The sequence below is a fragment of the Ixodes scapularis genome, unplaced genomic scaffold (genome assembly GCF_016920785.2).
Source record: "Ixodes scapularis isolate PalLabHiFi unplaced genomic scaffold, ASM1692078v2 PGA_scaffold6__148_contigs__length_123643588, whole genome shotgun sequence".
Taxonomy (NCBI): Eukaryota; Metazoa; Arthropoda; class Arachnida; order Ixodida; family Ixodidae; genus Ixodes; species Ixodes scapularis.
Genome location: NW_024609881.1, coordinates 123393344 through 123405444, shown reverse-complemented (window position 1 = coordinate 123405444; position 12101 = coordinate 123393344). Strand labels below are relative to the sequence as shown.

Genomic DNA, 12101 nt, shown 5'->3' with positions numbered 1-12101 from the left:
AGATGCAGTTCCATAGATGATGACAGTGATCAAAGTGGCCAGTCTGAATTTCGGAAAGGGTCCATTGGAACCAGTGATGATAATTAGCACAGTTTTCATTGTCATATTTCTTCGCGCGTCTAAAATTAGATCATAAGCAACAAATTAGAGCTTGAAGAATTACTTATTCAAATATGTGAATTTTAATATTATTATTATTAATACATATCGCGGCAATGTATGCCTCTAATTAACGCAAAGATCACAAGAATACTCTATTTAACCATAATAGTCTTTCCACAAAGGTGTAATTCTGTTTTCTTTTTAGCATATGAAAAACTCTGACATAGTTATCAAGATAGACGAACAGTTAAACGCTGGATGTATTATGAAGTCCTGCGCGTCACGCGGTGCTATAAAAACACACACACACTTCAGCTGTATGATTCGGATTCCGTTTTGAGTTGTTGCAGTGAGAGCAGCGTTTATTAGTCTAGGCGTTTCGTGGACATATTGCAAAAATTGGAATTATTCTCTTATTCTTGTGCTGGGATAATTGTCATAATTTCCCATGACAATTATCCGAGCGAGAAAAAGGCTGCGAGAACGCACTGATATCAGCACTGATTTTTTCAACAACGACGAATATCAGCCTGGATCGAACAGTATGTCACAACATGAAGTTTCCGCGAACAACTTTTCTAAGTAAATAATTACGATGTGAGACACATCTTGAGTCACGAAAAAATCCGAAATTAAGACCTCTGTCGAGAAATTAAGTCCAAAATAGAGGTAAGTTTCGGTTTCGCTCCAGAATTAAAACGCGCATCCTTCCGTAATTAATACGCTAAACACCGTTCTTGTTTTCAGGTTAAAAAGGTGACCTGTGTTCATAAAACATTAGCTTCCTCGTATTACCAGAAATAATTTATGTCGCTCAGTGAAGCCAGCACACTAGACAGGCTCAACAGCGGCACGCATCTCTGACCCTCACTAAACCCGCCATCTTGGGAAATGAGTGGCGCCACCTATAGTTAGTTGGAGTCGCGAATAGGGACGGCCCGTGTGCGCTGCTGCTGAGCGCGTGCTGACGGCGAGCTTCCGCAGTCCTTTTGGAGCGTGCATTTAGCAACATCAAGGTTGCCGGTCCTAGCAGCCTATTAACGTGAGCTCGTTCCGAGCATGCGCTCTAAACATCGCCCTCGAATATGGCGTCCAGTGAATACTCTCTATACTTGTGGTTAATCAGGCGGCATGTGAAGCACGGTTCCTCCTGTCAGTCGATCTTTGCTCACTCGATGGGAGCGACACAGACGTTCGAACCAGCGGTATTCTTTAGAGATCTTGGCTACGCCAGAAATATGCGCTATTTAGAAATAACGGAGGAAACACGGGCGCTCTTGGCGACACCTAAGATCACCAGCTTCTCAAAGGCAGACACACCAGCGGTGTGTCTGCCTTTTTCGTTCCTCTGTGTGTGTGTGTCTTTAAAACGTTCAGCTGGCACTTTAACAATTCTCAATAAAGTTATTTCTCTCTCTCTACAGGGAGTGTGCAAGCGAGCCGGTGGATGTTTCTCATGTTGAAAATTACCCCAGACTAGAAGGGAAACTTGGTAGAAGAAAGAAAAAGGAACAATTCCGCGTCCTTTTTCTTCTACCAAGTTTTCCATCTTTCCCCACAGTCCCGGGTATTTTTCAACGTGATCGACCCGTAGTGAACTTTGTCAATTATTAAAACCTCAGGAACGACAAAAAATAGACGCGCTCAAGTTTTCTTGTTTCTGCTTTTCGGGTTTTCATAATGCATTTTTGTACGCGTGCCAAAGATGCGGACACGAATCTCGGAGGTCGTGTGCGTGTACGAGATTAAGAAGAAAAAATAGGAAAGGGTTTATCGAACGCGTTGGTCTCTAGGGTGCCAAGCGTCCTAATGCAACGCCAACACTGCGTCCGTCTCTCCAGGAGCCCCGAGTCGTGTCCAGACAGACTTGCTGCTGACCGTAATCGCCGATACTAAACTAGCAAATTCAGCCGATTTCCTTTTTACAGCTATTCGCAACCTTCAGCGATGGTGCTATACACCGCGATGCGAGAATCGCGATCCCTAGCAACTGGATGATCGGCTTCCGATCGAAGCTGCTTGCTTACCCATCCTTGACGTTCAAGTATCAGGTACGGCTCTAATATCGCTCGCATTGCACACAATTAAAATTACGCGTCGCAGACCCAACCTCGTCCTGCGGTTCTACGACGATCATCCAGATGACAGCCATTTTGACGTGAAAGTTGCAAATAGCATAAAGCCTCAGATCGTACTGCCGATAAATCACACAAATGACACGGTGTTCGCTGACACAATGACAAAATTATCTGCGGAAATGCTAGAAGCATGTTCGAAGAACGTTTGCTTCGTCCATGCTTCGAGTACGTCCGCAGAAAATACGATGAGCATCATACGAGGACGAAACACGCTGTCTTTCAGTGCTGCAGCGTGAGCGGGGCTTGAGTGATTAGGAGTCGCCATTGTTTCATGGACGGCCTGCTAACCGCGCTCCTTCATCGAGCAGACGACCAGAATCACGTGGCACCGGGGCACGGTGCACCCAGAGCCTTTGGGTGCACCAGGGCCGGCTTGATAGAAACAGAAGACTGCTCGAAAGAAAGCACTGCCATGAGCGGCGTAGCACGTGAAGAGGAGTTTCCAGAGCTCGCGCTCCCCGGGCAGGCTCTTTCACACAGTCTCAGCCGAGACTCCCTGTTTATAGCAAGCCGGCCCCGGAGGACGGCGGAGCGTCCCTGGACGAGCGAACCGACCTTTGGCGTCCTCGGTGTCGGCGTGTGCTGCCGCCACGCACGTCTTGGATCCCATGTTGGCTCCCAGCTAGGACGGGTGCGTCCGGACGACTTGATGCGTCCCGGCACCGATGTGTCAGAGAGCGGCCATAGCCAGAGGGAGGACGTGGCCGCCGGTGCGCTTGCCGGTGGTTGCCGCCAAATCACGCTCGCTGGGACTCGCACGCCAACCGCGACCGCCTGGCACTAGTCGGGCCCTTCCGACCGTTGTCCCTTCGCGACTATTGTCCCGAGGCTGCCGATAGGGCCCGTCCGACTGATACGCTGCCCGTCGATAAGCGCGGAATCGAGACAAAGAATGTCTCATCCGCGCTAATCGCGGTCTCGAGAATCCTTGCCGTGGTTTGTTTTTGAGGCTTCCATACCAACAGACATTACGTCACCTGTTGCCTTCTACTACGACGTTTGTATCAGATTCGATCCCAGTGCCCCCACACTCGTCCAGTGGGTTATTAAGGCGGTAGACTTATATGTCTCACTGTTCAGTCGACCGAGTCCAAACACGTCGTCGACACGAAAGGTACCAAAACGTTTACGTGACCCCTCAATGGATGACTAAACGAATTAAGATGATGACAGCATTGAGAACGATGACTCGGCAGATTGAGAACGATGACTCAGCACATTAGGAGGGATGACTCAGCATATTAAGAGGGATGACTCAGCGAGCGAATCGTGTCTGTCTTCAATGCATCGGCACTTGGGCTTTCGGCTTCAAGTCGTCTGAGGGATAACATTAGAGACCCTGTGAATTTTGCCTCAATGTACTGCACCTTTTTTTTTTTTTTTACAAGCATATGCTGCCGAATTTTCGAACACGACGCGTTCGCAAGGCCTCTCCGACTTATTTGATCGCGGGGTATCTTCGTGGCATTTCCAGTAACATATCTTCGGGATGAGTGTTGTATTGTAAGCATATACTTCGTTTCAGCTTCGGCCCCAGCGCGGCCGATGTTATGAGCCGAAGGGCCAATCAAACAGCACAAAAAGCGCAGCGTCATGGCGTGTTCTCTGCGCTTGATAAGACTATAACCGGCGGAGGAGCACGCACAGAGAGACGGTGAATACCGGCTTGTCCTAACAACTGCAGAGAGCACGCCATGACGCTGTGCCTCTTTCGCTATTTGGTTGGCTCTTCGGCTCATAACATCGGCCGCGCTTGGACCAAAGCTGAAACGAAGTATAGTCACAGTGCGTGACCGAACATCTTTGTTCTATCCCCTTCTTTGCCTCCTCTTCTTCCCACTCGTAGCACCTCCAGTCTTCGCTTATTCTTTCACAGCCAGCATGCCCCCCAAGGTAAAAGGTTAGAGTAACGATCGGGTGGTCGCTTATTCCTTTTGGGTCAATACCGTACGAATGTTTCTGCTTTAGGTGTTTTCTGTCTTCTGTTAGAAAAGTTGCAGGTCTTAGGAAAGTTGCGCTTTCTCGACCCTTACTGCAGGAGTAAACGGTGAACTGCCCTTTGTTGCGTGTCCTGGCAGTCGAGCGCGCCTGAACTTCAGATTCTCGGCCACTAGCGTTGGTCGGCGTAGCTTTTCAAGTTGTTCTTGTACTTCTCCACGCTGCCACAAAGGTCATTAATCGCGCCCCTGTACACCGTTCACCCTTGGGCTGATACCAGAAGCTCCGCCTTCAGCTCGAGCCCGCTGGCTTCCGCGGTGCTTTAGTTGCGCGTGCCTGTGCGTTCACACTTCTCTTAGCAAGGGCAGGAAGCTCGGGCTGAAGGCAGAGCTTCTAGTCGGTCTGTCTGTGAGTAGGTTTCTGAGATCGCATAAATATGGCTATAACTCACTCGGCGGGCACTAAGCATCCTAGAAATCCACAAACCATGACGATGCGCGGCCGGTTTTTCTATTAAAAAAAAGCAGTCAAAGATCGGACAAACCGAGGTCACCTCCGGTGATAAGAGGAGCATCGTTGCGGCAGTCAGGACGAAACGTGACAAATGAAAACGCGACATTTTGTTGAGATTGCAAGCAAACGCTGTTATCGCAAACTGTGTATGCTTTTGTAGATGATCAAAGCAAGTAAGAGTTGCCGGAAAATGTTATTTTTGCAGAGAAGGAACACAATACTGCGATAATCTTCTAAAAGAACAACGCACTATGTTTTGTTTGTCTGTCTTTCGCGGGTCGTTAGCTGTCGAGCGCGCGCTCGCTGGGTTGAATCGTAGTCCGCGCTGTATGGACAACGAACCGCGTGCGTTCCAGATATCACTCCGCGGTTCCACCGGTGGGAGGCACGAGGATCCTTTGCTGATTATTGACTGACAGTGGTCCTGGTTTCGAAACATGCTCCTCCCATCGCCGGAGATGGCCTCGTTGTGTTGTGATTTTTCATTGTTTCCTTTTCTTTAACAGGAAAATCGGCCGCGTATCGTCATGATTTAGGGATTTCTAAGGTGTTTAGAGGGAACAGTGCGAGTTATTGCCATATTAGGCTATTTCGGATGCCTCCTCAGGGCTTCCTAAGGGTGAGCAGAGTAAAGCATCTTCTGAAATGTCTGGATGCGGGAGCCCCACAATGTCAAGTCTCGCAAGCATCAGTCGTCCACGTAGTAACACTGATGGTGACAGACTTGTAGCTGCTTGTTGTGTACAACGATAAACTCTCAAGAAGTCTACCAGATCAATCTGGATGTCGCCTTTTTCCAACAAGATGCTATGAGAATAGTCTTTGAGCACCCTGCTGAAGCGTTCAACCTGTCTGTTTGCTTGTGAGTAGTAAATCGAGCACATCGAGTATATAATACCTCTGTCTTGTAGAAAGTTCTCAAACTGCAGGACATGAACTTTGAACGGCGGTCAGACACTAATACTCTGGGTAACTAAAACCTGGTTCGTGTTTGAGGTGAACCACTGAGTCGTCATCATCCAAACCGTGCAAACCCCTCCGAGGACCGTATAATTTAAACAAACGCTGAGGCAGAAGACAACAAACGAAGAAGAGGAAGCCAGCTGGGCTTAAGATGTTTCTTTCCATCATCCGAGAGCCAGCCGGACCAGCGGCACACAGCATGTCCTCGATCGACAGGGTGCTCGGTCAGCTCGGTTACAAGCTCGATTTTAGGCCCGCTTTCGCGGAGACCGCCGCCCGGCCAACACCGGCGCCGAACCCTGGAGCTCGACCACGAGGGTGCTGGACTTCCTGCGTCGCCGGGAATTCGGCCGGCTCGTCTGCGAGCTGTTCACGCAGGGAGCCCTGGCCTGGCGCTCGAGACATGCCTGCTAGACGTCAGCGGGCCATGGCGGCCCCGCGGAGACCACTGTCGCGAAGACCGCTGCTAGGCCTAACGCTCTTCACCATCCCATCATCATCATCACCCCAAACATCGTCATCATCATCATCATCGGACGCCAGGCTGGGCAGGCAAGCCCTCGTGGTATGGGTGCACTGCCTTTTTGCGATCCTGTGTGCCTGGGTCGACCGTCCCAGAATACGAAGTATTATTATTATTATTATTATTATTATTATTATTATTATTATTATTATTGTTGACGCTGCGACACGAATTCATGCAGATCACCTCACAATAAAAAAACACTATTTCGATAGAAGGTGATAGCCGACACCGTACAGACGACGACTATGTAGTGGCATAAAGTAAGTACAAAGCCTTCGATCGAAACAGATAGGCTCACGAAGTGTCGACGACACGATTGTTGTTGCTCCATTCCTTCGATGCGATCAAAATGGTCTTTCTTCCCTACTTTCCATCAATACACATGCGTGTGTGACCGCGTGCTAACATTTTTCGAACACATTGGCACACGCAAAACGAGAAAAGCTCTTCACCACAAAAAGGGTTCGGTAAACTAGGCTTGCACCCGATACTACAGGATGGCGGTTCTGTTTTGGTACAACGCTATTTCGAATCCAGGAGTGTCGAGTGTTTTTATTTATTTATTTGTATACCTCAAAGCGCCCTTTCGGGCATTGTATGAGGGGGGAATACACGTTTTTTTATCAAAAATACTGAAACAATAAATTTCGTACATATTTGCTTAAACTTGCTTATTAATTTGCTTATTTGCTTAATAACAATGCAAATATACCCACTAAAAAAAGTACACTCGTACACAAACAAAAGTAATGCGATATACACACTGAAAAGAAGTACACTGGTTCACAAACAAGAAGCATCGCGCCAACCAGGCCGCACGAAAAGAAATTAAACTATCTTCGCACATTCAAAAAACAAAAAGGACACCATCCTATGCACTTACTCCTGGGAAAAGTGAAACAAACGTTCACATGCAGATTGGAATTCATTTTTATCCGTTATATCTACCACGTGGTGGGGCAATGAGTTCCATTCTGTAATGGCAAGCTGTAATGGCGAGTTGCGAAAGTGGTTAGTGTGACAATTCGAGAAGCGAATTTTGTGAGATGGTCATGTATGGGAAAAATGCGATGAGGGGAGGCAAAAAGCGTTCCTTAAGGTTCACATCAAAGTAATAAATATTGTGGATGAACGCCAGACGGGAGACTTTGTGCCTGGCGACTAATAAGGGTAAATTATCCCTTTGTTTCAGCGCCGAAACGCTCGGGTAAGGTGAACAGTCACTATATATGAAACGCGCGGCTTTGTTTTGAATTCTTTCTATTTGGGCAGTCAGGTAATCCTGGTGGGGAGGCCATTAGATTCTGGCATATTCAAGCTGAGATCTGACAAAGGACTTAAAAGCTAGCAAACGAGTTTCAGGGGAAGCTAAATACAACGTCCGTTTGACGAATCCCCAAGGAATGACTTCCTTTCCCAACTACGTAGTTAATATGATCGTGCCAACTAAGCTATCGAAAATAAAAACAACATTGCACGCACGCGCAGTACGCATTTTAGAAAAAAAAAGGCAGATTCAAGTGAGCTAGGCGGAAACGTGAGGTAATATACAGGCCCGTGAAGGGCATTATGTAGGGGGGGAAATGTACATAAACAATTTAATTCAATTCAATTTTATTTACAATTATTTTTACAATGGTAATTGAAGGCTGAGGAAAAATCTACATGTGCAGCTTGACGGGTTCCCAGCATAAAAGAAGTTTCCGCAGCAGCGGCCGTGCGAGTACACACAAATTATACATACTATACATACTGAGAAAAAAAAAGTTAAACAATATTCAGTAAGGTACGTTGTTGGGCTAGTTGGTTCATCTTAGTAAAACATATAAAATAGCGCAACAGAAACAAGGACAAGAAGTAAACAGGACAGGCGCTAAATATGTTTTAATATGTTTAAATAATATGTTTTATTAAAGAATAGGACGAAGAAGACTGGTTCGAATCGTTTCCTGGCATTCCTGCGGCCTTGTCCTAATTGTACTGGAATGTAATTGGTTTCATCTCTTCTCTTCTTTGATTTCACCAGCGGTTTGAGAGCTCTACTCGCATCCGTGAGCAACTTTTTGCTCAATTTCGAGCCCTTTTTCACCTTTTATGAGTCTTTCGTTGAACCCTCCGCGCTAAGCCTACTGGCCCAGCGCGGCAAGGAATAGGGCACGGTGACGGTTGCGCCGCCGGCCCATCGGACCCACGACGCAGTTTTAACTCCCGGACATGACGACGCCTCTGGTTGCGCCACCGCGGCTGCAGTTGCTGCAGGCTACTCAGGATCATGCCGCTGTCACTTCGTACGAAACCTCTCCCCCTCCCTCGCAAGAGATGGACGAGGACGCGGAGGACTTCGGCCCGTCCAATAATGCAAAGCGTTTTCGTTCGTCCGACGATAGTCCTAAAGACGCAGACACGAGTCTCCAGGCTTCATGGGCTTCGCGAGAGCCGGACGCCACTGACTTGGAGGGACTTTGGGAAAAGGCTACAACGAGAACCCAGCGCCGAGCGCAACTCAAGGCATCGGGCCAACCCCTACCCACCACAAGCCGCTAGGAACGTGTAACTCTCGGCACCCATGTAATCAAGATACAGCCCACAGAAAGATGCGACGTATTGGGCTTAGACCCAGAAGAGCTGAAGACCGTTATCAGCTCCTTCGCCGGTGACCCCAAGTTGCTCAAACATCAGATACTGAGGGTGAGCAAACTCTCTAATACCATCGTCGTTACTACGTGCGACTCCACGCAGGCCACGCATCTCCTCCGTATGGGTGTGTTACCTTTGCGATCGAGACCACCACTCCCGGTGCGTACGCACCAAGTTCCCACGGACGGTATCTCCCGGGGAGTAATCCATGGCTGCAAACCCAACGAACCCACGGCTAAGCTTCTGGAGGCGCTGTACGCCGACGGAGTGGATGTCCTGACGGCCCGGTCTATGGGCTCCAAAGGTACAGTCCTCATCCACTTTGCATCTCCGCATCCGCCACGCGAAGTTATGTATTGGAGCTTCCCGAGAAGGGTGGAATGCTACGAACAGCGATCGCTCGTGTGCCCGCGCTGTCACCGCCCGGGACATAAAGCCACCAGCTGCCCGATTAACCAGCCGGTCTGCAGCAACTGCGGAAAACAACACGAGCAACCCCCGGAAGCCTGCCCGAATGGCGAGGCCAAGTACTGCGGTCATTGTAAACAGGATGGACACGTGGCTACTGATCCCTCTTGTCCCGCTCGAGCTCAATTCGCTCAGCGCGCGAAACAAAGGGAAGGAGCCAAACAAGAAAGACTGGCACGGAGCCGCTCGCGCAAGCGCAGGCAGCGATCCAAGCAACCCTCTGGCACCACTAACTCACGTCCCGGTTCCAAGAGTACTACCTCCCAGCTGCGCGGGTCGAGCAAGGTTCAGATCCAGGATCCGCTCCACTCCTACGCCGATATAACTGCGAGAGGTCTCAAGGGCGGTCGCAGCCCAAATGCACGCCAGATGCTTGAGACACTCCAGGTCGAGCAAGACCGCGATCAAGCCGATTTCGATAGCACAATGAAACATCTGGAACAACAACTGAAAGAAATTCAGCGTACAATGGAACAAGTCAAGTGCAAACACAATCAACGGCAGAAATCACGAGCAGATCGGCTCCGGGCGCTGCACTTTGAAGTTGAGGAAGAAGAGAGATTGGAAACCGAGCTCCTTGAGAAAAGCAAGCGACGCCAGTCCCTTTCACCTGGGCGGTGTCGCACACCATCTGGAAATACTTCATCCACACGACAGCAGGCAAGAAAGCAATCCCACGTACCTGCACCCCAGCACCAGGCAGCAAGCCAGAACTCTAACGAGCCGCCGGTATGGATACAACAACTCATACAGCAGCAACAGCAGCAAGCAGAGCAGATGAAACAAATACAGCAGATGCAGCAGCAAATACAAATGCAACAACAACAACAAACGCAGCAGTTCCTCCAACAGGTGACTCAAATGGTCGCACAACAGGTCGCTCAGATGTTCTCCCCCATACTTAGCCAACATGGACCCAGCCTGCACCAGCCGAAACCAACCTCCACTGAACAGCAGCTCGGCGCACCCACCGCCTGAGCGTCCTCCCGACCTCCTGCAGTGGAACTGCCGCTCGCTACGTCAGAGCGCTGCCGAGCTTGTCGAGCTCTTCCGCTTAACCGGAAGGCCGGCGGCGCTTCTGCTGCAGGAGACACGGGGGATGAGTCCGGGCATCTCGGGCTTCAACGGATACTTCCAACCAACGATTGAACACGGACTAAGAGGCGGATCAAGTGACACATCTCAGACCATTGAAGCACAAGCTTCAATGAGCTTGTGCTTCAATGTTTGTGCGCAAGGGCCTCCCACAGGCACAAATAGATACGACGGCCTACTGCAACCCGTTCCAGGAGGTGGTGGCGGTTCGCTGCACGCTTGGACGTCACCGGGTCATCCTAACCTCCTGCTACGCGAGACCTGAGTCAAGCTGTTCCAGGCGCGGCCACGCTGGACAAGCCGGCTTCCAATGGCTGATGGACCTCCGGCAGCGCTACCCCCGTGACCGCCTGCTCGTGGCGGGCGATTTTAACGCGCACCACCCGGACTGGGGGTACTCGATTGCTAACGCCAGGGGCGCGCGGCTAAAGGAGGCAGCGGAGTTGGCGCACCTCACTCTGGCCAACGACCTCGACTACCCAACGCGCCACGGACTGCACGAGGGACAGCGAGACACCACCCCGGACCTGACCTGGGCAGACTCCCGACTGGTGACCGACTGGCGGTGCGGACCGGACCCTATGGGGTCCGACCACTATCCCATCTGGCTTGAGCTCTCAACCGGCGGCAAAGCAGGGCGCAGACGTTTAACTCAGGCTATCGACTGGGACGCCTTCCGAAAGGCGGTGGCCACGTGCGAAGACGCGGTTCCCGTAACCGCAAAATTACTGAGGGCAGCGCAAGCGGCCACGCGAAACCTGGAGGTGGAAGACCAAGACCCGGTTCCCGACAAACATCTAATCAACCTGTGGGAAGCACGCAAGCGGCTCCACAAGATATATCTTAACAACGGCAAACGATTCAAGGACCTAGTGCGTTTGCGCAACAAGATGGCACAGGCACGTAGATATGCCAAACGCCTGGCTCGCTCGAGGTGGCTTGACCACTGCGCGACGTTTGACGAACGAACTGGCACCCGCAAGCTATGGCGCGCCCACAGAGCCTTGACCGGCAAGACCAAGGCGCCCAACACTGCTCGCAACATCCAGCTAGCCACCGACCAAACTCCGGAGCAGTTTGAGGAAGCGGCCGCCAAGGCCTTTTTCCCACAACTTGCTAACGATCCGGACCTGTGCCTGTACGAACTGCAACCGCCGAGCGACACAGAACAAGACGCCCCGTTCACGATTCAAGAATTGACACTGGCCTTGGACTCTGTCAACGTGCGCAGCGCCCCTGGCCTTGGACTCTGTCAACGTGCGCAGCGCCCCTGGCAAGGATGGAATCACGTGGCGCATGCTGCGCAACCTGGACGAGCCGGAGAAACGAAAGCTCCTGAAAGAACTTAACGACGTCTGGGCGTCAGGAGTACTACCGGCCGACTGGAAACATTCAGTGGTGTACCCTATTCCGAAACCAGGAAAGAGTCCGGATCAAATACAGAACCTCCGACCAATCTCACTTACGTCTACGCTATGCAAGCTACTCGAACGGATGATCCTTACGCGACTCACTTATGTCTTGGAAGAAGCCAGGGACGACCCTTACTACGACACTGCGCAGACCGGTTTTCGCCCCGGACTGTGCACCCACGACAGCCTACACCTCCTTCGAAACTTTGTGGGTAAGAGGCGCCGAGGAACCAACAAGGTACCCGGACTCCTGGTGGCAGTGGATCTCCGGAAAGCTTTTGACACCGTCGAGCATTCGGCAGTGATCGA

General features: G+C 50.5%; 1 protein-coding gene across 3 annotated transcripts in view; it reads right to left on the bottom strand.

Moving 5' to 3' along the window:
- Positions 1–12101, bottom strand: part of LOC8052677 (calcium-binding protein E63-1) — a 67169-nt gene that overhangs the window by 19137 nt on the left and 35931 nt on the right. The window contains exon 1 of one of the 3 annotated variants that reach the window (XM_040215447.3): positions 2796–3197. The exons of the other annotated variants lie outside the window; for them this stretch is intronic. Coding sequence (XP_040071381.1) covers positions 2796–2850 — 55 coding nt within the window. The 5' untranslated portion in view covers positions 2851–3197. Of the gene's footprint in view, positions 1–2795; positions 3198–12101 lie in introns of those variants that run through there. 3 annotated transcript variants of the gene reach the window in all.